At 38.8% G+C, this 26470-nt stretch overlaps 1 protein-coding gene across 8 annotated transcripts in view; it reads right to left on the bottom strand.

Annotated features, from left to right (window-relative positions):
• EHBP1 (EH domain binding protein 1) overlaps window positions 1-26470 on the bottom strand; it is a 230914-nt gene that overhangs the window by 77324 nt on the left and 127120 nt on the right. For all 8 annotated transcript variants that reach the window (XM_042795730.1, XM_042795731.1, XM_042795733.1 and 5 more), the window contains 2 exons: window positions 7338-7516; window positions 6648-6696 (listed from right to left, as the gene is read on the bottom strand). In XM_042795730.1, the coding sequence (XP_042651664.1) occupies window positions 6648-6696; window positions 7338-7516 (228 nt within the window). The remainder of the gene's footprint in view (window positions 1-6647; window positions 6697-7337; window positions 7517-26470) is intronic.

Genomic DNA, 26470 nt, shown 5'->3' with positions numbered 1-26470 from the left:
GCCACCCATGGAGGTCTACGGTGGAGCAGACGCTGAAATACGGCCTGTGGGTGGCCCCACACATCCATTTAAGGTGACTGCTCCTAAGGCAGCTGGGACCCTGTGGGAAGAAGCAGCCCCCACTGCTGTAGTTCAGTGCCAGGAGGATTGCAGCATGCAGGGGTGTCCCATGCCAGAGCAGCTCGGGAAGGGCTGCAGCTGTGGGAGGGACTCAGGTTGGAGAGAGTTTGTGGAGAACTGTCTCCTGTGAGAGGGGGACCACGCTGGAGCAGGGGGAAGAAGTTCCAGAAGTTCCTCCTCCACCAAGATGGCAGAAGCGGCAGCACTGCCTGCACCCCCCATTCCCTGCCCCTGCGCCGCTGGGGGAGGAGGGAGAGATATCAGGAGCAGAGCTGAGCCCGGGAAGAAGGGAGGGGTGGGGGGAAGGTGTTCTCAAGGTGTGGCAATGCTTCTCACTGTCCTACTCTGTCTGTTAAGTGTTGTTGTTATTAGTGTACATATTAAATTTACACTACGTTTTCCTTCCCCTAAGGAGTCCGTCTTTTGCCTGTGACCATAATGGGTGATTTATCCCTCCCTGTCCTTATCTTGGATCCCACACCTGTATTTATTTTCTCCTTCTTGGCACTGGGGGGGAAGCGGGAGAGAGCGGCTGTGTAGTGCTCATTTGCCCTCTGAGCTCAAACCATGACAACAGTCCAACATCCAACTCATCAATTTTTCCCAATGGCTTCTAGATAGCTCCCAGGATATCTTTAAAGTAATGCAAATCGAGAGAATATGACCAGTAAAGACACTCAAATGGCATTGTTTAAAATATTTCTAACATACCTCAATACCATACTATACTAAAATCTTTGGTTACTTAAAATTAGGCCAGTTTCATAAGTAAAAAGCCGTTCATGAAACTTAAAAGCCCTTCTGTTTGCACTAAGAAAACCTACCAATATCTTAAATGGTTCTCACTCAAGTAGTAGGAAACAAGCAAATAAAAAAAGTGTAAGAGTTAGACCAGAAAAAAAGCAAATAAGGATGGCTCTTTAAGATAAGGAACAAAGATATAAGAAACACGACACTAATCCATCTTGGGCTTTATCACTGGTGATCAACCTTCTCCCTTCTACTGGTCATGTAATTGCAGTGATTTGTGTTGATGAAAAACTATGTCCAGATAGCCAAAAAGAACACCATCACAGACTACTTGATACAAGACATAAATCACAAGTCAGCAAACAAATGCATTTTAAAAACATCTGTTGATGCTAAATTGGTAAGAAAGAGAGAGTGAATTTCATTCCCACTTCACTTTCATTTCTAACAGCTGAACACTTCGCAAGCCTCCCACTTTGTGAGGCGACATTGTCTCCTTTCTGTTAGCCCTTTAAGTGAGTGGGCTTGGTGCATCAGGTTTTTCTAGTTTTGAAGAATTAAAGCCGTTTCTCAATTTACAATTAATTATTACTATCCTGGATTAACCCTGGAAGACAATATTATGTTTCAAGGAAGCCTTTAAAAAGGCTTCCTGTTAGTGTAGATGCACTCAGTTAAAGCACTCAAACTTCTTCCCCCACCCCAGTAATTCTGCAGCTCCTTTTCACCCTCTTCTGAAGGGGTCTAAAATGTTCACGGTGTTCCTACACCATTTTAAGCAAAAATAGATGCTAAATTTAAAACATGGATGAGAACCTGTCCTTTTGCAACGCAACAGTAACACATATTGCTGGCTTCAACTCTACCTCAGTTTTACATTATTTCCTTAATTTATGTATTTTTAGAAGAGTGGGGGGAAAAAAAAAAAAAGAAGAGAAATCAATTATGATTTTTTTTTAATCCTCTTGGTTTTCATACAAGTAAATGTTCAACAGTGAGTTAGAACATGGGTCTGGCCTGGCCGGCTCCCGGCAGACCTGGTTATTTCACATGCTCTGAGAAAAGGAAGCTCCCTCATTCCCGTTGCAATGTCACTCCCTAGTCAGGGAGCAAACGGTTTTCATTTCAGTCACTTTTCAAACTCTGCTTCTGAGAGCTGGAATTTATCTTCCTGAAATTTTGTATGCTTTCCCTCATGCTCAGGTATAACTTGCCAAAGCATTTTTGGTGAATTAATTTTTATATCAGTATAACAAATGATTCACAGCATTTATCTAGAGACAGAAATTATCTGAATAATTTATTTTTAAGCCCTTCTGGCTGTCCCTGTGCAAAATGATTTGGCCTAAAATCACTGCTGCTCTTTGGTGGGGTAACATTTCTTGGGAAGATTCCTTACGAGAGATTCTTATGCCATTTATAAAAGCAGAGCTCTGCTTAGATACAGGAGTAGCAGTGGAAAACATGACTGCTGTATTTGCTGATACAAAGCTCCAGACAGAGCAGAATCACAGGAAAATGATGGGTGGGAGGGAATGGAAAGTAGTCAGAGGGTAGAAGAGGGAGAGCTGTCATTTACCTGGTCTTGGGACACAGAGCTGGAGAGGCGGGATCAGGCTGGATATGGAGGAGAGGGAGACAAGAGGGGTGGAACCAAACAGACATGAGGAGCTCAGAGGAAGGAGAGTTAAAGAGCAGCGCATGGATTTGGGTGGGCAGCCTAAGCCACAGCACGGGGATGATGAATGGTCATATAACAACAAAAAACAGTACGAAAGCGTAGCAAGCCAGCTGTGTTGTCCTGTGGACCAAAGGTAACACCAGGATTTGTTGTTTAAGTGGAGCAGTTTTGATTCAGTAGCATAAATAACCTGTCACCCCACGCTGAAGGTAGTGGAAGTGATCACCTGAAGAATGAAAGGACTTAAGGATGGGTTTAGCAGTCCACGGCACTCGAAGCCCATAGACGTGACTTGACCTGAACTCTTTTAATTTCTTATTTATATGCTAATAAAACTAAATCCTAAGAGTATCTCCCAGAGTCTGTAAAATGAAGGTGGGGACAGTGTTCCAGAGTTGTCAGGAAAGGCCCTTTTTTAGAACGGGTAACACTACAGCAGCAGGATTGCATTCGGGACTACGGGTATTTTTGATACAGCTGCAATCACATTTTACTGTCTGCTCAGTTCTGCCGGTGATGCTTGGGATTAAACACAATAGTTTCCCACTGATGCCCGACACTGATCTCCCACCTCCTCTCCTCCTCATTCTGGACGATACATATTGTTGCTTCTCTCCTTTTAAAGCACACTAGATATCTAGATTGGCACGCAAATGTTTTACAGTCATTAGTTCTACAAACAGCGATCGTACATTCTGTGCGCGTCCATACGGCAGTGTGTGACAGATTCTGCTTCACTGTTAGAAAAGCTGGAAGCTTCTTGATATTCCAGCATATTTATAAATACCCAGTGTTTCTAACTAGTTTGTAACATGGTATTAATAGAGTAAATTTTCCAAGCCAAATGACTTTTTGTTATACAGAGGCATAACTAAGCCTCGATTTTACAACTGTTTCTACGCATGCTTAACTACGTTCCTGCATGATCCCACCAAGGTCAACAAGCAACTCCACACACACACTTAAATACTTGATTTTGGGGAATCAAGAGGTAAAAGTGAACATGAACTCCTGTTATAAAAATATGGCTGCCAGTTTAAAGGTAAGGAATTTTTTCCATTTTGACTCAATGCTATCCCTGTAATTCTGAATTCTTCTGTTTAAATGTATATTCTAAAAGGCCTCCTTCCTTGCCAAATGGAATATTTTGTCAAAACAATTGAGTTCAATTGTATTGAGGAATTTAGTAGAAATGGTCAAAAATTGGAAAAAAGGGAAAAAAAAAAAAAAAAGCATCACAAAAATTGAAAGTGCCAATTGAACATCCAGAAGATACTACTATTTCCACACAGTAATCCCTCAAATGAAACAAGCTTCTCTAAAGTAATTAAAACCAGAAGTTCATTATTAGAACCATATTGTTGTACCCTTCCACTTGTTTTTTCATCTCCTCCAAGCTCCAGCCAAGTGTAGTTCAGTAGTTTACATTTTTTTAAAGTGCAGGACATGTTATTAGCAATATGAAAAAGTTGTATTTTTGATAAGGGACTATACTGCTAGTATGCTGTAATTTTAACACATTTTTCATTATTATTAACTAATAATCAAATGAATGCAGTAAATAAAATTAGTTGGTTAACGTTATTGGGAAGGTTATATGGATAGTTAGATACATATGACATTTAAATAGAACCACAACTCTCTGGACCAGCTGGGAAGGTATCCCTGTGACATTTTTAATCTTCTCAAAGATAATCCTGGTTTCTCTTTTGTTCCTCACAGAAATTTGAATTTGCAATGAGCACCATGCACCAAAAATATATCTGAATTCTGACTAATGCTAATGTAATCTGGAGTAGTTGTTTGGGGTCTTGGGGGCGGGGGGGCAGATTTGGAGATATAATTATATTGTGGAAATTACAATACACACACACACACACACACACACGTATATTCAGGACACTAAACTTATTTACCTATTTCCCGATGAAGTTTTATTTTTTTTTCTTTTTTTAATTTACTGACAAACTGATTGACAGACATCAATTGGGATCCATCAGCACAAGCACCACAGGCAGTATTCCAACCATTTCCCAACTATGTAACACACTGACATATTGGCCAAGATCAGATGTCACAAGAAAATACCCTTTTTTATTCAGCAGCAGTGGCAGCACCAATTTGGCAAATGACTAGTGTGCATTATAAAGAAACTCTGATGATGCTCTTTTTGTAACAGTGTATTTCAATGTGCAATTATACGCAGTAACTGCACTGAAATAGTTGTCTCTTAAGATTTCTTCTTTTTTTTATTAAAATACAAACAAGGTCATGCACTTCTAAAAGATATACTCTTACAGGTTAACCTTTAATCTGTGGTCACAGTCACCTCTTACCTCCTTTCCTGGGGGAAAAAAAAAAAAAAAAAAAAAAAAAGGAAGCAAAAAAAGCTGCTTCAGACAAAGAAAATTGTCCTATTCATCCATAGATGTTATTTTAATTGGTTAGGAGGAATCATTGTCAAATGTGTTACATATCTGCATGGAATTTATAGGCAGCCATTGTTGCCAGTGCTGCATTCACTCCAACCAAGGGCACAGAGGGTTATCAGGCAGAACTGTGTGAGACCAGGAAATAAATCTGCAGGAAGCAACTGAGATACTCAATGTAGCTGTCAGGCGAAGGCTTGCAAAGTGATGACAGAAAAAAACTGCACAATAACAACAATCATTACTTCTTCAATCCTGGGAACTATATCCTGCTAGAGAGCCAGGCTAAGAAGTTCACCATTTGCCATCACAGTTTCATAAAGAAAAGATGACTGATTGTAGTGCTAACATTTTTAATTAATAATCTACTCTTTCTTTTTTATAATCCGGCTTAATTAGCCCAGACGCTCAACGAAACTTGAAGTACAAAAACATATGGTCACAGAAAACACTGTGATGCCACGGATAATCCACTTAGGTCATCGTAAGTCCCTGTATTATTATGAAAAAGATATCATTGGCCAAATCACTCATTAGATAACTGCAGCTCAGAGGTATTTTATTATTTATAATACTTAAGTACTGTTTTAAAGACAAGTAACTCCCTGGCTAAGACATAACTGTGCAGGCACGTTAAAATATAATTACCCTAAACAGAAGTTAATTTTAATAAAGCACTTTCAGAAATTCCACATACTCTACAATTTAATATTCTTTAGTTCTATTTGCTATATAATGTTGAACCTAATTAATTTATTAAAAGTATATTTTTATATCTTCATCCCAATTCAATTTAGTGTTTTTAAAGCGGTATAAAAATAAAAACACAGCATTGAGAAGGCAGCTACTTAAAAACAATTTTCAGATGATCTTCAGGAATAATTTTATTATCAGTGACTCGCACAAGAATTATAATTTCTAAACGTGTCCCTAGGGCTCAATTGAAGTTTGCAACACATCTAAAAGTGAGCAGAAATAAAAAGTCTTCTGATGATTCCCAAACTGAGATCCTGCATCTTCCAGAGAAACTTTTTACATCTTAGCACCACAAAGGTGTAAAGAATGGTTTAAAACAGCTGCCCGGCACAATGCTATAAACTATTTTCCTAACATTTTTACCCATGAAGTATTGTCTCAACAGTTTTTATCCTAAACTTTCCACATTTCCACTTCACTCAGCTGGTGCTGTATAAGAGTAGGTGCAAAATTTCATCTTTAAAAATACAAAAATCACCATCAAAGCAACATCGACTGTGACCGATGCACAGAGCCCCGTTAAAGCAACAGAAAGAGAAGTCCTGCATACGACAAACCAAGAGCAGTTACGTTTCTCATTTTTTTTTAATTACGTGGCTGATTAGGAAAATCAGAGGAGTGATCACAGAAGGCTGGGCAGCCCTTTCCTCCGCTTTCACAGTTAATGTAGGCCATACAAATATTAAACTCTAATGCCATCCTTGCACTTGTTGTGAATGTTAAAGACCATGACAAACGAGAGTCAATAATGCATCCGATTTGAACCGTGGGAGGTTGAATACCTTCTGTGAGCCGCCGTTATGACCTTACAAAACAGCCACACTTTCCCCCAAATTAATAAAAACCTGCAGTGAAGCCAAAATTGAAGCTATGTCTTTTTTTTTTTTTTTTTTTTTTCTGGCAGTTCTTACCTTTTTGTTGTTCTCTTTAATATCTTGAGGATTCAGGGACTTGTAGTCACTGAGGGGGAAAATGGCACAGTGGGTATGTACAGTATTTGATAAAAGCAGCAGTTTTAAAACAAACTGATTCTAAAAATTTGACATACAGTAATATCATACAGTAACTAGCAATTTCACAGCTATTCAATCAACAAAACTAATAGTGTGGAAAATTAAAGGAATAAATAAATAAATAAATAAATAAACACTGATTACATGTTTCATTGCCTGAAGCTTTCCATCTAAAAAAAGAAGTTAAGGCAGGGACTAGAAGCCGGCCTTGACAACCAAATTTACCAGGAGGTAATCCGTGCTTGTCAGCGTACAAAGAGCTACAGGCTTATTCCTCTCATCTCATTTCAACACCGGCACAATTTTCATAATCATCTTGAAGTCAGTTCTTTGTATAGATTAAGAAGAAGAAAAACAAATCACAGAGAGGGGAGAAACAGTTGTTTATGAAACAAGGGAGAGCAAAGAGGTCATAAAGTTTGAGCATTCATCAATCTGTTTTCTCAGAAAGGATGGTTCCCTGATTGAACGAAAATGGTGAAAACAGTTCAACGCCTGAAACCAACAGGGATTTGATTTTTATATAAACTTAAATGTTATATATTTCTATGAGAGTTAGTTTATGCAGACAAAGAGCATACAACTTACATTAGGTCTGGTCTAAAGTGATGTAATATTGCACAAAAGGATAAACCGTTTCTCCACGATGTAGTAAAATTGGTAATTTTCACTCCCCTGTAGTTTTTTGTAACTTCTTTGCACCACACAAGCAGTGACTGACTAGCGTTTGGCTTTCTCCCCAAAACAGGACTTGGTATTGGGCTTGGCTGAAAGATAAAAAAAAAAAAAAAAAAAAAAAAAAAAAAGACAAAGAAAAGGAAAGAAAAAAGAAGATAAAAGAATTTAATGGAAGATGAGAATTAACATTAATCGACCTAACTAGATGATCTGTATCCTTTGATGTGAGTTTAGGTCCTTCACAGCTGTCAGTTTACAATGACTGCAACTTGCAAAAGACACGAATCTCAAGTTATTATCTCCAGTCGTTGCCCTTGGCACTTGTCTCCAAAGGATGTAGATATACGGGATTCCAGATCTACAGAGGAGAACAGGCCAAGAATTGTACCAGTGGAAACACCGTGCTTAAATACCTAAGGCAGAGTCCTGCACAGCCCGTGATCCACACCCTTGAAAAGATTCCCCAAAATGCAGCCATGGAAAAGCATCCCCACGAGCCCTTTCGCTTTTAATGAAGATAACACCGCGACTAGATCAAAAGCCAGGCGTAGCAGGGGCAGGGTTACCCACGAGATGCAATCTGCCATTGCGACGTGGGGATCAAAGACGCTGTGTCTGCGACATACGATTCATGCGTTTATCTCGTGTAGGCTCCCGCCTAAAGTTTTGGCTGCGCTCTTCCCGTTTAAGGGCGCGACTGCATAAAGGTAATTACGGCACGGTGTTTCTAGACAGCCACCTCCAACCGTTCCCAAAGAGCTTCCCCTTCCAGGCTTTAGTTTTTCTCTGTGGAAAAGGAATTTCGGCCATAAACCGTTAGCAGAGCATGGTTTCTAACAAGTATCATTAGCTGATAATGACCGTTTCCCAAAAGGGCATTTTGACACTTTTGGTAACACTTCTGTTAGCACAAACCCAGAATTAAAATGGAATAAAATACATCAGGCATTTGGCATTTGTCAGACTGCCCACTGTTTCTCAAATTCAGCAGAGAACGTACTGATTGCAGCTGATGTTTTCAAGAAATACACACTCATTTCACCAGAAAAATACTGTCACTTTAAAAACTTCTTAGATGTAATTAAGCTGAATTTGACTGACATAAAACCAAAATCTGAATTATAGGGAAAGAACTGAGCCCGCTTATTTTTTCAATGTAATATAATTAAAAGCATATATACACAACAAACATGCTGTTTATGTGCCGTATAGCTAGAGAGTTCCCAAATTAAGATAAAAATAGAGCAAGTAATGTGCTATATCACAGCCACTTAAGTTTATCAAGTAAATCCTTTTGGCCACATTACTTATTTGTGAAAGACCAATGATGCCCCCACTTGACTAAAGTATGTCAGTGCTAAGCAATTAGCTGCTAGCTACCAACTGATTTATGTCTTCACTGCTTCTGGGGAAGAAAATGTACAGAACCAGGAAAGTAATTTTTCATTTACCGTGACAGTCAGCCCTAAAAAGTTGTTTTATAAACATACCTACCACATCATCAGATAGGAGCACTGCCAACTCATTTAGAAATGTAATGTATACCTCACTGAGATTTTTTCAAAATACCGGATCGTATGTACAAAATAACTTGTTAAAAGTGGTTTGGTTTCTTTTTTTTTTTTTTTTTTTTTTTTTTTTTCCCTGTTTGAATCCTGTCAATGATTCAAATCAGTATGAACTAATCTGTTAATGATGAGACAAATACCTCTAAATACAGTGAATTAACATGTTAACAGGGATATAGAAAAATAGGGAAGAAAAAAGCAGCAATTAATGATAGACTTTCTTCACTGTGCATCAGATTTTAATCAGAGAAACAAACATTGCTTAGGAGCTGCCGGACAGTTTCTCTGGATTCAGAGTGATGTAACTAAGATCTGTTTTTTCTCCTGTTTTTTTAACAACTTGAAGCAAAAACCAGTATCGAACCACTGATCCTAAATTTGAAGTACTACATTACTCAAAATATATTTGCCTTCTAAATGATATATATGGAAATAACACTGCAGGGAGAAAAAGAATTAAAATAGCATTAACAAGATGTGGAAAAATGGTATTTCAACAAATTTTTAAAGCACAGAGTTACTTCTTCAAATCATAGAGTACTACCTACTAGATATATTAAATGTCAACTATAAAGTCCTAATACTTGTTGCTGAAACTCTCTACAGAAATGTTAAATGTTCCGGTCACCACCTAAATACCTCCTGGTCAACTCTGCAATGGCCTTAGGCAATATTACCATTCAAATGCCATAATTACACCTCTAACAAACTGAAGATGTAACTGATTTTAAAACTAGGTTTTACAAAAGGACGTCCAAAGCTACTAAATCAATAAATTCAGCAGAGTTTTGCATTTTATTTCTGAATTACTGATTTTTAAAAATCTAGGCTGAAATTCCTTGAAAAGCTATACTTAAGGTGAAACTTTTCTTTCCATGTTTGTCCTTCCATTTGTTTTTGATTTTCAAGAAGTATTTTATCCAGAATATGCAAGATTGAGCACACGCATAATGTACTTATACAGTTTTATCGTCTCCAGCTGACAAAGCAGAAATTATATATGGCTTTTTTTCCTTACCTATTACTCAAATTGTTTTGGAGAAAGGTGAAGTTAATACTGTGACAATGTTATACTCCTGTTCACCACCCGAGTTAAGGCTTTCATTACTTAATCTACAATAAAATCATTCAACTCAAGACACACTGGAGATATTTGAATAACGGTCAAATTGTGTATGATCACTTGACACCCCTTCAGAAGAGTTAACAAAAGTTAGTTTTTATTTTTTGGAAAAATATCATTATGAAAAATACTTTCTTTTGATACCCATAAGCTGTACATATTAGTTACAGGTTCAGTGCAAACACAGTTACTACCAAGCAGCAATTTCTAGCCCGTATTTACTCTACAAGATTGGTAGGAACTGATCAAATGAAATAAAAATATAATTAACTTTTTCCTACATAATTCTTTTAAGCACTGACTACACAATTCTTCTAAACCACACAGCAGTCACGACTTGGCTTTTTGAGTTTAACAGCTGAAGTCCACGAGAACTCGTGTGGAAATACCTCTAAAAAGCATGAGATACCCACAAGATTGCCCAATCCGCTCACTGATCAACAGGTTACTGAATCGAACGCAACTGATTTTTATCCAGTTGTGGATTAACTGCACAGCAAGTGCAGAGGTTCCAGAGCTGGTCCCTCACATCCTAGCTCAGATCCAGATGCAGCATCGTGTGGGTGGATTTATCAGCTAGAGTCAGCACTAGCTTCAGGATATCTTTGTTTCACAGTCAACAGAAGCACTCAAGTCTCTTTATTCTTCTTTTACACGTTCTGGAAGCTTAATTAATAAGATTTATAGTGTATGCATTTTTCCTCTTGGGAGATTATCCCATCAGACCATTACTCTACGTTAACAAGAGGACAACAGCTTTAAATGTTAGGCTGTATCCCTACATTTCAAAATATTGAAACAATTATTTTGCTGCTCTCAGGAACGCAGCACCAGGTGCACTGACGGTTTGCAAAGCCGGGGTTCAGCTGCACCTCCGACACACATAGACGAACGCTCAGAAGAAGAAAATCAAGATGGGAACTAGTGATGGGAACACGCGGCTATGAAGCAAGCCCTCGTAGGAGACACGTGGAGCATCCAGATGAATATCAGAGGGGCTCAGTCTGAGCAACTCTCAAGAGCTTGTTGACAGGTTGCATGTGGGTAGAGAAGTTTAAAGAGAGCAAGAGGCGGTGTTGAAGGCTGGAAGAGAAAGATGCTGAGAAGAATAAGGAAAAAGAAAGTACGTAACGGTTGTGGGAATCTGGGTGGAAGACTGACGTGGTTTGAGTTTTACATTAGTGAACACAACTCCCCAGAGAGGAAAGGAGTTGAGAGAACAAACTAGGAACGGTAATTAACTGCACGAGGAAAGGAAGCTGAGATTGAGGTAGGGCTAAACGTCAGAAGAGGGAAAACCTACAAACAATCAACAAACAAGTTATGTTCCTCCAGAAGCAAGTACAGGCAACGGTCTCTTACTTATTTGACTAAGCAAAATAAAAGGGATTTCCCCTTACCCCTATCAAAACTAGTGTTGTCTAGGCTCACTGAAAATTGTGGAATTATTAAAATGCAAGATAAGGTAAATGAAAGTAATGCACAGCTAGGTGAGGCAAAATGTGCAGCACACAGCTGGATGCAGAAAGTTTGGGAAACTCAGCTGAACTAAACAGTCTGAAAAACGGTACAAAAGGTGCAAGACACCCAAATACATTTCAGTCAAATTATATAATTTTGTATCATCAAGATGATCCTCTAAAATTTTCCCTTTTAAGCATCACAGGGCTCTACCTATAGGAATTGCTTAGTCCAGGAGTATTCTAAATTGAATGTGGCTCATTTAATAGAATGTATGCCTTTGGCAAGGTCTGTACATGTCCAACATGCATGGAATTCTGTTTATTCTAGGCTGTGGAACAGTATGGGCATAAGTCAAAAGGTGATTTTTAACTAGTATCAGGACCGAAATAGAATATGGAGATCGAGTCTGCAAAGACAGAGTATAACTGTTTTCTGTTTTATTCTGGAGATGGAAAACACATCCTCACGATACAGCTGTGCTGAGATGTTCTTTATTTAGGCTAGTTAGCATTTTTTTTTGAGTAGCAGGTCACCATAACATTATGATGGCTTCAGTGACATGACAAAATACAAGTGGCATTGCTCTTTGCTTCTGGTAAGGAAAGTGCATGGATGTATAAGAAAATACACGTTTCCTGTAAAGAAATGTTAGGGGTTCTGCTGTCCTGTTGCTCTGATACACAAACTTACCAGTTTAGGAGTACATTCTTTAACCCTGTTGCTCCCTGTTTGCATGGCATGGTGTATGTTTACACAAAATGTCCTTAGCTCCTACTGCCCCTAAAAATTAAGATCTGGAAAGAAAGTTGTTTGGTATGACTTATAGGTCGATTGAATTTGTTTCCTATATATTATTGGTAGCAAATATTTAGGCAACTTCCAGGTTTCTCCGTCAGACATCTTTAAACTTTGCCTTACTCACCCTTCTGATCGTGGCTGTGGCTAATGGGGATATACAACAAAATACAAACCCCTATCTTAGAAGGTTTAGGCCTAAGTTTTTAAGTTGCTTATCATTTTACAGGTTTCATTCTGGCACAACCAAACCAGTCCATGTTCAATCACAGGCTTAACATTTAGACATCTGCCCGAGCCAACATGATGCTCTCATGCTTGAACCTGTTAAGATTTGCAAGGTAAGGAGGAAGGTGTAATCCTTGGGACATGCCTCAAGTCATCTGTCGGTTATATAGGTGAAATTATTTCATTCTAAAGGGTTTTCGGTTGCCCATTACGTATTTTGGTGGCCATGAGACTGGAAAGAGCTTTTTCAAACTACGCCTGAGAAAAGAAAGGAAAGCAGCAAGAGGACACACATACTACATAAATGCCAGGATATGGAACAAACATAACTTTCTAGGTAACAAGAACGGTAGACCCTCTCAAGCAGGGAAGGAAAAGCAAGCAAGAAAAGCTGCCTGGATATCCTGCTCTCCCCCTCTACAGCTTTCCAAATCACCCCCATTTGCAAAAGGCAGTTGCTTGCAGCGCTGTGGAGTGACATGCCAGGGAATGAAACAATTTCCTGCAAGGTTTAATCCACCCTGCTTTTGCCTCTCAAAATAAGTAACAGAGTGTGTGTGAGTGCCTTCAGCAAGTTTTCACTTTAGTGCTTGGAGGTTGACAGACAACGTGGTCCCGTGTCGTAACCTGTACGATGCCGTGTTTAGCTGAATGCTTTGGACCCAGGGAAAAACGGATGAAGGTAACATCTGCCATGAAGAAGCACACATAACACAAGACCCCATTACTGTATTCCCTCTCCTAAACAGGCACAGCTTCCTCCTGTTTGCTGCTCTCCCTCATCGAGTCACATCTAAACGTACCCAGTTTGTGCCGTACGTGGCTGAAGCACAGACACAATGGTTGTCCTTCAACACGCTACCACTTCTGGTCCCAGCCTGTAAGGTTCAGCAAGTTGCCAGTGCTTGAGTTCATTTCATCCATGTAACTCTTACTTGTCCCACCCCACAAACAAACATGGTGGCGCTTTTTATTCTAAACATCACCATCCATTCCTATTCGCACTGTGCTCACCTATCTCCCTGCGCAAAGTAAAAAGCTGTTGCTCATTATTTCTTATTATCCTTAACTTATTACGCACGGCACTTAGCTTCATTTAAGCAGTATGATGGGACTTTCCCATGATCTCCAACGTAATAGCCATCCCACAATATAAGGCACACTGCAATGGGTGAATGAATGTATTGCCATGATAGAGACTCACAATTGGTATTTTACAAATAGGGAAACAGCCTGAATTAAGTAACTTGTCTGAGCCAGTAAGTAAACCAACTATCGCAAGAACTCAAAGATGATACCTAATGTAAATCTGGTGTATTGCACCCACAGCATCCCACCAAAGCTGCCACAATCTTCTGGACTCCAGGGGCAGGTGAGAGTGCTCAGGATAACCAAAAAACCACCTTCCAGGCTTGGACAAGTTAAGATGAAGTCTATGACCTAGTCACCCTGAAGACAGGAGCACATCATTCATAGCCTCAAACACCGCTCTGGGTAGCTCGCTAGCATCACACACCAGTTCTGTGGTGAGCTCTGTCCAAGCTCTCTGTGGCATTTACCCAGCGTAACGAGGAGACCAAGCTCCATTAAACACCTTCCAGCTCCCAGAAAAAAATAAAATGGCAGCTCTGCAGACAGCTGCTTCTTCTGTTACAGGGTCTGGTTACTTCTAATCCAAGCACTGAGGAAGTGGTCCAGCTGAAAATCACGGTATGCAGTCATGCAATGGAAATGTGTACATGTACACAACCTACAGGCATCCAGTGCACAAAGATGGGAGGGGCTACAGTAAGAAAGGCTACCTTAAATCTGGCAATTCAGAACTGCTAAGTACTTCATTCTGTAATTTGTGTAATAATCTAGCAGCCTCCTTTCAGCTTTTACTTTTGTCTAGTAACGAAGTAACTTTTTCTTAGCATAGTCTTTTAGGGTTTTGGTTTGGGTTTCGCTGATGGGGATTAAAAGGATAAAACCCCCCAAGTATTCGAACTCTAAACCTTCAGAACCAGAAGCCACAACACATCAACTACCAGACAATTTCCTCACTTGGGCAGCAGGACACAGAGCCTGTCTGCTCATGGGAATTAATTAAGAACAGGACAGACTCTTTATTTCAAGACAACTACCTCCCCCTGTGGATGTCCTTAATGGAAAAAAACAGTACTGCACAGGAGTGAGGGTTGCTACCTCACCGGGTTGAGAAGCCCTAAATTTATTAGCTAACGGCAAGGAGAAGATTATGTTAATGAGCTGGCAAAGGAGAAACAAATCTGAGACAACATAATGAATTGCTTGCTTATGTGCAAGTAATTTCACCTGATGGTCAGTACAGCCACGAAAAAAGAGCCATAGTGAGCTCCTTCTCAGATTCAACTATCATAAAAGGATTGGCTGAGGCTCGTCTAGCTTCTCTTCCCTGAGGTCGCATAAGCTTTGTCTTGAATTACATGTTTTCAATTAAAAAAAAAAAAAAACCAAACCCAAACCAGGAAAAGGTATATAATTCATATCATTAAGCAGCAGCAAATGCTGAGCTCATTCTCTGATGATTACATATGTCTGTAACGTAACAGTATGAACAGGTCACACACAGGTATGGGGCCTCATTTTTCTGCCCTCAGAAGACGGGCCCTTTCCTTGTGTCCACCTCCCTTTCTCCAGTTGCCCCGGTGGCACGTGGGCTGAAGTCTCCGCTCCCGTGTAATCTGTGCTGGAAGCCCAGATGAGCTACCAGGATGCTGCCGGTTCACAATCCCTGGCTTTCTGCCACGACCGGAACGTTCAGGGTTTTGGGCAGGTTGCCAGAATTAAGCAACTTAAACCACAGATGAGGAATAGCAATTTTCAAAGCTTTTAACTTTGTTAAATGTGAACTGAACTAGCAAAACGCACCTCCCTGGGCCCAAGGCTATCTCTGCCACATTTCAAAGGCCTGCAGCAAACAATGGAAGTGTTAGAGCTTGTCAGAAAAGGTCACAAGAACCTCTTCTAAAAAGAAAGCACAAGGCAAACTAAAAATGAGAGTCACTGCCAATTCTTCCTAAAAACAGTGAACTTTTGTTGCTTTTGCAGGAATTTCTTTCGACATTAGCCATTAAATAAATGCAAGTCATTCTCCCACTCTTCTGAACTTTTCAACAGACACTGTTTTTTCAGGCAACCTTCTGATGTATCATTAAGGTGACATTGCTCCATAGAATTTTATAGATACCTATTTTGTAAATTTAGTGCATCATTTATATTAATGCACAGCCATAGGCAGATTTATGGGAGTATTACTCTTTGCCTATGAGAAATCTTTGATTTCAATACTTGTGAACAGAACACAGATGATAGATCTGTGCAGATATTGCACTAACAAAGAAAACAATCTCTGTGCGTGGAGGGGCTTAGAGCATTTGGCATTTTTAAACCTGGTATTGATGACACAAAACCTGATGTGGTGCCTCTGCAGGCCAGACTACACCTCTTAACCGAGGGTGGAAATTAAGTACGCCTATTCTACAATCCTGCATGAGGTGCTGGTGTCCATAAGCTTGTATCAGGCATAAAGATGGCTATTCTCAAGAAAGGTCCCTAGTATAGCTATAGCTAAATGAGAATTTAATAGAAATAAGTAAGTTTTAGCCTTGATAAACTACTGCATCAGCAGCCCACTCTGTGCAAACAATCACAAGACGAAGATTAATAAATACATTGCTTCACCACTCAGTGGTAAGGAGGAGCTATCCATAGATGATGGGGAGACATCTGAAACGCTTAATGCCTTTCTTTTTTCTTCATCTTTCTTTAGTCTACAAGTCAGATCGAAGTTGGAGACTAGCACTACCAATATCAGACACAAAAAGGTCAGATTTCAGCCAGGTGCGGACACAGTTTAGATAAGCTAGATGCTTTCAGATCAGCTGAATACATTTAATGTAGTCCTAGGGTACTGGAAGAACCAGTATGAAACAATTGAAATTAATGGTCAGTTTGAAAACGTAAAGATAGATGAGCTATTAGAAGAGTAGGAAACAACTGCATTCCCTTCTAGTCTTTAAAAGCAAAAAAAAAAAAAAAAAAAAAAAGACAAATCAGAAGAATGCAGACAAGCTAATGAAAAAGAGGTGGAAAAAATAATGAAGTTGCTTCTTAGCATGTGAAAGTTAAAAGGAGACAAGCCACAAACATTAATTTGTCATCAACAAATCATGACAACTGATCCAAGTTCCTTCTATAAGAAGTAAGCAGGCAGGGGAGGGGAGAAGCAGCAGATAACTTATTGAGATTGCAGTGAAGCTCTTTTTATTGTCTCTCAAGATGCTCTCATAAAGAAGCACAGAAAAAGAAGCCTTAATGAGACTCGCATAGCATAGGTGCAAAACAGGCTGGAAAACTATATCCAAGACTAGTTTTAAATGTTTCTTGAAATTATGCATTAAAAGGGGTTCTGCAAGAGTATTTCATGGGTTCAGTGTGAAAAGTCTGATCTAGGAAGGTGGGATGGACATCAAATGCACTAGAAGAATTACGATCATATAAAAAGGAGAAAAGGTCTGAAGAAAACAGGATGAAATTCAATAGGTACAAGTGCAACATGGGAAGGAGTAATCATTTACATAAATGCAGGATGAGGAAGAACTGGTTAGGTAACAGTTCTTCACAAAAGAATGTGGGGGATTCACATTCACAAAAGATGTGGGGGAAACAGACTATTCAAGCTGAACATAAGTCAACAACATCAGGTTGTTGTGAAAAAGACAAACATCATACTGAGATGTACAGACAGGAATAAAGCTTTGTAAGACATGTACTGCCTCTCCCATTCCACTCAGCATCAGTAAAGCCACAGCAGAAATTTTATGTTCAGCTTTCCTAGATGTAGAGTGTAAGCAAGATGAGCCCCAAGAAAGACCAGGAGGGGAAAAAAAAAACAAAAAAACCCACCAAACCAAAGAAAGCTGGTGCAAATTTAGGCCATTTATGTTAAGAAAAAATGATAAAGGAATGTAGTAAGTCTTCAAGCCTGTAAAATTCTGAAGAAAGCCCTTTGTCCCTCATGCCAGTGTCTACCAAAACGAAGTTACAGGCTTTAATTGCAGCAGGTCAGACATTAGGAGGAGCAATCTATAAGACAGTATAATGAAGCACTCAGTCTGCCCTGGAAAGCCACGGACGCTTCACTACTAGAGGTCTTTAACAACAGGGTGAAGAAATCTTTTGTTTTGTAAAGCTGAACTTGCTTTTGGGCAAGCAGAAGGACCAAAGGATATTTTAAGATGTGTTTCAGAGCTACCTTCTCTGCATGTCTTAACTCCAGGTCCTACAGGGAAAGGACACAGCTGGCACAAGGTGCTGCCACTAGCAAGCAGGAGCCTGGCTGAGCTCCCCTCCGCTCTCCTGCAGCAGGGGAAGCAAGCTGAAAAACACCCATTTTCCACCAAGCAACACCCCACACAGCCTCTCAGTTCACATCACCCACCCCCAAAAATACTTCCAATTTAAAAACTTAAGCCTAGGGTAGGGGTCCCGATATGATTTGTTTCATATGCAACTCACACACCGATTCACCTGTGTTAAGCAGATTTCCTTGCAAAATACAGTATATTTTGCTTTTTCCCTGGCACATAGCTATCTGAACACATGGAAAGTTCAATAACCACTAACACAACTCTCCAAATGAATAATTGTACAGAGTATGTCTTTTAGTTGTTTAGGAGACTGGCTATGGAAGAGGTACAACGCCACCACTCCTACTGCTCCTTGTGAACACCAGCGGAGAAGGAGGCTCTCTCCCATTCAGCACATCTCCGCAGAAAGTCACGAAGCCACTTGAGAATCTAGGCTACATTAGAAAGGTTATTTCATCTGCAAGGTTAAAAGTTCAGGTCAGATCCAGGACAACTGTCAGAAAAACAACAAGCAACTTGATTACAGTTGGGTGAAATTAGGTATTTAGGCAAACAGTAAGACATAAGCAACACTGGTAACCAAATCAGCTGGATTCAGCTCTCAGTCACAGCAAAGATGGCACTAGCAGAGTGAACTGGGAAACAAGAATTACTTTAGGGTGTTGGGTTTTTTCTTTTCTTTTCTTTTTTTTTTTTAATTTTTTCTTTTCTTTTATTTTTTTTTTTCTATACCAGAAACAGAATGCTTCACTCACAAACAACATTCATAAACAATATATAAAACCAAAAAGTATTCTTAAAGAAAACAAGTGAAAAATTAAGGTATGGCAGACTGGAATGTTGCCCAATGGAACAAGTATTATTTAAGCAGTGTGAAGGCAGATTGCTATCTCTACCTCATTGAGAAGTACCTTATTCTGTGAATAGCCCCCATGGAATAACAGCTACTACTCAAGGTTTCAATAGCTTAATGAACATAACGAGACTGGCACAATCTGGAGCTTAATTTGCATGTAGTTTGAATGTATTTGCTTTATTAGTTTCAATTCAAAATAAAAATACATGTAAAAGTAACAGCAATTCAAGTGCCATTTGGTTTGACATATATTTTTCCAAGAATTCTTACACTATCCAAATTTGCTAAATGCTAGGACTTGGGCAGCTAAAAGGAGAAACACATGTTAAATGAAAATATCCTTTTTGCTTTATAATATGTAATTAACACAGCTTTTCTAGCTTCAACACTGGCAAATCTATCCTCTTGAAAAATATACACATAATTTTCATGCTACAAATTAAATTTGGTGTGGTTATGCTTTTAGCACTCAACAAGTAAAAGCTTGTAAATGAAAAGCTGAAGCATAGAGGTATGGCAAGTCTCATTTAAGGAATCAGAATCTTTGGGAAAGAGGAATTGTCTCCTGCAGAACTCAAGAAAAACTGCTAATAAGCAAATACTGCTTTTGATTAACACTTTACGCCACATGTTTATTCTGAAAGTCCTCATTTAAGCAGATCACGATATAAAACTCATCGAATCACTGCACTTCATTCCCTTACGATGCCTGGCTAATAACCACACAGCAGTTGGAAACTGTCAAAATATTTTACAGCTCAATTGTAATTACCATCCAAGTCTAAGCATGCAGTAATTGGGCGTTAGCCATGTTCTAGGGGTGTTACAGCAATACACAGCAGTCAGTTCTTCTGTGTTTCATTTTTTACACGTGTAAAACTCCCAAATGATCACCAGGATCTACTTCATAAAATTCAGAATTAAATATTAGTACATTGTCTGCAGAGATAACTTTTCCTTAGCACAATACAGTACTTATGCCAACATTTTAAAAATTAGCTTAACACTACGGAATTTTCTCAGCAGCTTTTTTTTTCCCTAGTTTAAATTCCCTGAAGTAAGAAAATATATTGTCAGATAAAGAAAAAAAATCAAACATTTTGAGCAAAATACTACGTGGCAAATATTGTAATAGTAAAAGCTTTGAGACAAACTACTGATTTTAACTTCCACGAACAACTTTTGCAGATCATAAATAGAGAAAATATTCCAAACTGCTGAAAGAGAAAAAAAGTGCTGCTACAATATGGTAACATGAGGAACTTGAAAGAGTTTTTACCATGTACTATTATATATGTAATGTGCGCAATACCCATGAATATTGCATGCAGATGATCGATCGCCTGATGGGTTTTCCTGAACCGACAACTCTACAGGGGCTTCTGATTGTTTAGAGTTGGTATTTCTAAGGCAGTATCAGAGATACTGATTCATGATTCACTGGTCTTTCAACACTGTTTGAATCATTAATCCACGCATTAACTGTCACTAACTCCACAGTGACAAGACAGACTGCATCACTGGATCCCTAATACATTACTGTCCAACGAATTAAAATCCTTAAGAGACATTATGCCTTTGAGCTGACAGGTTATAAATGGAAGGCAGCGTTACTTTTTTAAGTGTCATTTGGACTTAATTTACATGCTTGGGTTAAATAAAATTAACTCTTGAAAGAAAGGCTCTCAACTGGTCCCAAGATGATGCAATGATTAACATGCTTCTGGTGTGAGCTGTTCATGATTCCAAATATTCTTCTGCAGACAAGACTAGGAAACACCTAGATGGAAAGATTGCACCAGAAGACTCCAGTCTTCCAACCAGAAGTACCAGCGTTATTAGAAGGGGCTGTGGGGGAAGGTATGGATCGCTCTCCCTTGGGCTGGGGGATGAGATGAGATCTATCGGAGAACCCCGAGGAGCTGTAAGGGGGAAAAATTTCAGCCAGCACAAATGCAGAGAACTCAGGCTCAGGCCTCAGACATCATCTTTAACAAGTCTGATCACGTCCAGGTGTTGCAACACGTAGAGCACTTATCATTCACACATCTCGGTCTCCTGCAATACTTTTCACTGCATGAGCACCTCGGGATAGGTGGAGGAGGGAAAAGAAGGGAGCCTTCATTCCTACACAGGAATTTCCATGCTTTGGGAAGTGTAAATTAGAGCATTACTACTAGTCTGACAGTAAGTTTGCTAATAAATGTGTAGCAACATATCTAATTGCATAATGAGAGATTAAACGATTATGACAACCTTTGAAACGGGGAGAATAAAGAGAAGAGAAAGTATATGTAAGGGAGAGTTCTGGTAACATGGCAAACTAGCTGCGATTTCTAAACTTCCATAAATGTATAAAAGCCAATGCATTTTATACTCTGCTGGCACCACCATAAGCAAGCCTCCAGTGGAATCTCCAAAGTTTATTCTGAGTATTAGTTCCAAGTTAGATGAGCTTCTAAAAATTATCTAAAGGTGTAGCATCCATCAGCTTAGAACCATGGGTTTTGCAGATTGCTAGGCAACACTCTGCAGCAGAAGGATGACCCAAGACACGACAAAGGAACAAGTACAGTGCCATCACTTGACTAAGATCTACCTTACCTTTAAAGTTGCACGGGGAGGGGGAGTTCAAAGAGCAGTTTTGCCTACAGTTACAATAAAGTTTACAGGCTACTCAAACAGAAGCACTAGTGGGAGAATGATGAGTTGATAAATATATAGTGTACTTGCTCCTCTAGTCATAGTGTAGTTTCTCATTCACATAAGATTTCTTTTACCATATGTAAAGTCATTTTGCAACAATTTTGATCTCCTAGTTAGAAAACCTTGGCAGCGTTAAGTGCTGCTACTGTTTCATAGTTTTTTCAATCCTTTCTGCAAGTTTGCAGGGGAAGAGGAGGGCACTGGACTCTCAAAAGAGGAGTTTAGGTAGGCAAGGTTGCTCTCCCAAAACCTCTTCTGCAGCTGGTAGGGACAGGTTGTTCAGAAGACTCTTGTCTGACCTAGATGCTGCACACTGGCCTTAGGGGATGCCATCTCTGCCCACACATTATGGAAAACTCCAGAGATCTCTTAGGTCCTAAATCAGACATGAGCAGTACAGTTGTAACTAACTTCACTACAAAAAGAGGTCCAAAGGGACACTCTTACGGAATCTAAACCTTGCAGCCAAACACATCGACCAGTTTTTAAAAGAATCCTCTCACCTGAAAAGGACAAAACAGAAAGCGAGACCACTGTAGGATCTGACCTGCCTCTCACCCCATTTCTACTCAATAAATAGGGAAATATTCCATTTTAAATATATTTTTAAAAAAATGCTAACCTATTTCTCAAGTATTTCCCAGACAGTTAAGCAATATTCACATCATCTGACTGGGGTCCCACACAGGGCCCATCACTCTTGTCAAAAGCAGCAGGGACAATGTTCAGGAGTTTAAGGATGTGAAATTGCTAAAACCTGGTCAAAAAGTAGGCCCACTGCATAGGCTTTCTTTATTTATTCTTTTTCTTCTATATTGGGCATGAAATACTGGCAGAGCAACTGTCTCGGACACAGTGAAAGTGAGACAACTGGTGATGAAGGGCAAATTACACATCATCTGTGCACAAAAAAAAAAAAAAAAAAGCAGCACAATGCCCCAAAAAATGGGAGAAATATATTTAATTTGTTTGGGGACCAGTCATGATACTGGCTTCCTCCAAAAAAGGAAGGAAACATTCTTCCTAAGAAGATGAAAGTGCTCCAAAGCAAACCATTTAATGTCCTATGTGTTGTATGGGTTCTCAGTCTCTTTAATTACTCGCAAAAAGAGACAGATTTTAAGTGTTTTTAAATCAACTAATTGTATGTCCAAGGGGATCAGACATGAAAGAACATTTCAGCAACTTGGAAGCTCTCACTGGAACTATCTTCTGGTTATTCCCTACTACGCATACATGTGTCACATTCTGGTTCTACATTTGAAAACAATAATAAATATGTAAATATAAACAGATACCGTGCTAAAATAAAATGTAATTTTAGTAGGCAAAACCCCCAAACTGCTTTTGGTAAAAGCCTAGTATTGTTGCTAGAAATAAATGTAAAAACAGTTAAATGCACTTGCAGAGAAAACTCCCCTAGAAACCTGTCAAAACCACATTTTTCTTTCTTAAATAATAATGGCATTATTCCATTAGCATTTTAAGTACAACTGAAGGGTTGAGGTTACAGTTATAAGGGTCCGAGCATTGAAACAATATTTGGTTTGCTATAGTTTTATACTTAAGCCTATTGATTGGGTTCTGGTCTATACAACCACGTCTCAAAACAAAGGCTAAAGTCACTTTAGGTTACTCGGTCACCGCTGTCAGTGAAAATCATGACAGACCACTTACCAATAGTACAGAGTAACATACGGGAGCTTTAGAAATACATCCGCTCTTCAGCATGAATTTAAAGTGATAAAAACAAAGCTTTTTGGGGAGTTCTTGAAAACACTGTGGCAACGTTGTAAAAAGGGGTCACTGTTACTGAATATGGTTGAGTAATTAAGCAGATTTTAGGACAAAACACTTTAATTATAATCTGTGAAACCACCCGTATCAAATTACTATCTGAATTAAGTTTTTAGAAAGTTTGCACGCAGATAACAAAGGTATATTTCTTATATAGAAAGATATACATATAATGTATATACTCTTCCATATAGCAAATAACAATACAACCATACTAAGATACAAATTTGGATATACCTATATATACACACACAAAGAAAATATACACATAAACACTGTGTATGTGTTGAAATAACAGAAATGCATTCTGTCTGTCTGTTTTGTAAGTAAAAACTAATTTCATTACACTCCAGAAGGATAAAATACAAGGCAACTAATTGGAAAAAAAATTAAGAATACAAAAATATGACACTTTTTATTCACAATTATTTCAGATGGTGTAGCATTTTAGGATCCTTTTAAAGCTTGATTGGCTGAGTTGGATCTCAAAGATCTATTTGCACTGAAGCAAGCCAGGAAACAAGACTCTTGTAAAGCTTCAAGATTACAGCTCCTTGTCTGAGAGGTGTTGATGAAGTGAGGGAGAATGGAGATTTTGGCTGGCCCACCAACGACTAAGAGATTGGACCCTTACTCTTGGATCACCCTTCAAAGATACAAAAGACAACTAAGGAACTAGAAACTGCTCTAACCTGCTCCAGTTCATACACACGGAAACTTAGATGAAAAGATTTCACTGCCAAGGAATTTAATCCAGGAGCAACTAAAGGACTTCATCTTCTTGTCGCCTTCAGTGGACTGTGCACTAAGTCTCATGAATGCTTACAAAAACCCGGGTGTGTAATAGTCACCATCCAACCGTTATTTCAAAATACACTTTTAGATCTTTGCTGTTGTGAATACGACAGCCTTTCCCATAACTGTGCATGCACAATCAATGCCAGCAGTTACGTACACATTTGTGAGCTTAATGTCTGTCCCTACAGTGAGCCCACAGGGAAATAAAAGCTACTTTCTAGTCACAGAGGGCATGAATCCACTCAATTCAAAGAGCAGAAGCATGTGCTCTTGGTGCTAAAGATGCCAGGCATGGATAAAAAGTTGCTCCTAGTCCCAAAATGAAGCATCACATCGTCTTCACTAAGGTAACAAAAATGAGTAATGAAGCCTCCAGCACCTAGACCTGTCTTCTTCAATCCCAGATTGATAACATATTCAATCCCCGATGATTAAAAAAAAAAAGAAAAAAAAAAAAAAGTTAAGTATCTGTTGAAAGACTCCTTTTTTTGGGGATGGGAAACATGTTACAACTACTGAGTTTACAGTGGCATGTCATCAGCTAGCGGGTAACCCGCAGCTCACCTCATCAAGTTCTGCTCTAAAGGAATATGGGAAAAGGCAGGACAAGCTGCATTACAAGATTTTTTACCATGCTACATCCTCTGAATCCAAATCATTTTTCTGCAGAGACACTGCCCTCTCAACAGTATAGCTCTCTTTAAAGTGTAATGTAAGCATTTAATCAGTGGGTGTTTAATCAAGCTCTTGTGTTTAATCAAGCTCTTAAATATTACAGTTGAACTTCTTATATATTAAGCTCACCAATATTTTTCATAACATTTACAACATGATTTCCTTAATTACTTTAGTTTCTAGCTAACTCCTTTAAAGCCTTTTCACTGAGCTAGAGCACATGATTTCATTCACACTTTAAAAGCTTTTCCCATGCATGCTTTTCAAAGCTGATTTTTCTGAATTATACATATGAACTATATTTAAAATTTGTGCGTTATTCATTACTACAAACTATGAAGTATCATTTAAGGATTAACAAAACTATCTACTAAACTGCAAAATAGCTCTTGTCAATAATGAAACCAAGTGAGTTTCAAAGATTTGGTTGTATTTTAAAAAGGTAATCAAACACTTCCTATGAAGTACAAAAATATTTCTCTAAATCTACCAAGAAAAAACATATGCATGTCCTCTTTTTATTGAGATGAAAACAAATTCAGTATATCTAACAGGCACATAAAGTAGAAAACTACTTAAGATATGTCAGGAAGAGTTCTTTCTTTAAAAAGGTTGTCAACCTTTTTTTTTTCCCCTTTCTCTAACAGTCTCTAGAGTGCTTGCACTGTATGCATTTGACATCCATCTATGCGCTTCTGAATGGGATAAATCAAATAAAAAAATATTAGTGGGATTTTAGCTTTGTATTCAAATGGCTAATTCTCCAGAGAAACAGCATCTCCTTTTTCCCAATATTCCATTTATGTACTTTAAAATAACTCTGAAAAAAAAGGTGAATCTAAAATATATTATACTACAGAAAACCCTCAGAGAGCTCATATAGCTATAGTTGCAGAGAACAGATAGCTCTGAAAGAATAGAAAAAAAAATATTTAAAAGCAGGCAGTGAGTAAAAAACAAACACACATGCAGCTTGACTTCAATAAAAACTGGGATTACTCAGTACCTCTGGATTGTTTTCTGTTTATTTTCTTTCATGCTGTTGGGTTTTTTTTTAGGAAATTGTTGGTTTTCCCCCCCTTTTTTTTGTCACCACAGACACTCCCTTTAGGCAACCGTGCATCAACAATCCTCCCACGTTCAAAGTCGGCTACATCTGTTGCTCTTTCCCATTGTTGAAAATTCCTGCCTTAATCCTATTTGACTTTATTCATGCAAAGGTCATCCTGAATTCAACAAATGCAGGAGCGATAGCAAGCACTCTGTTGAACATGGCTAAAAAATGCTGTTGTAGAACACGCAGCTAGTGTGCCAGCGCTATCTCAGAAGTACTTGGTTTATTATGCAGCTTCTAGTCCTCAGCTGTGTTGCAATATGAATTGGCACCATATTTCTTCTAGCAACTCAGGAGCACAATTTCCTTTTAACTGGCTTGATTCTCTCTCCTTAAAAAGATCTGCACTTAACTCGTATTTGCTAGTGAATATGCACACCACATACATATATAATATTTCACTGTTTCACACGCCCAAGGGTTTAGCTTCTGGCATCTCTGTTTCTCCCGCTTTTTACTTCTCAGTACACCTGGGCTTCACAAATCTATTTAATTAATCAGCCCACCTAAAACTAATGGTGATCAC

The sequence above is a fragment of the Tyto alba genome, unplaced genomic scaffold (genome assembly GCF_018691265.1).
Source record: "Tyto alba isolate M040663 unplaced genomic scaffold, T.alba_DEE_v4.0 Super-Scaffold_22, whole genome shotgun sequence".
Lineage (NCBI taxonomy): Eukaryota > Metazoa > Chordata > Aves > Strigiformes > Tytonidae > Tyto > Tyto alba.
This window is presented reverse-complemented; position numbering and strand designations above follow the sequence as displayed.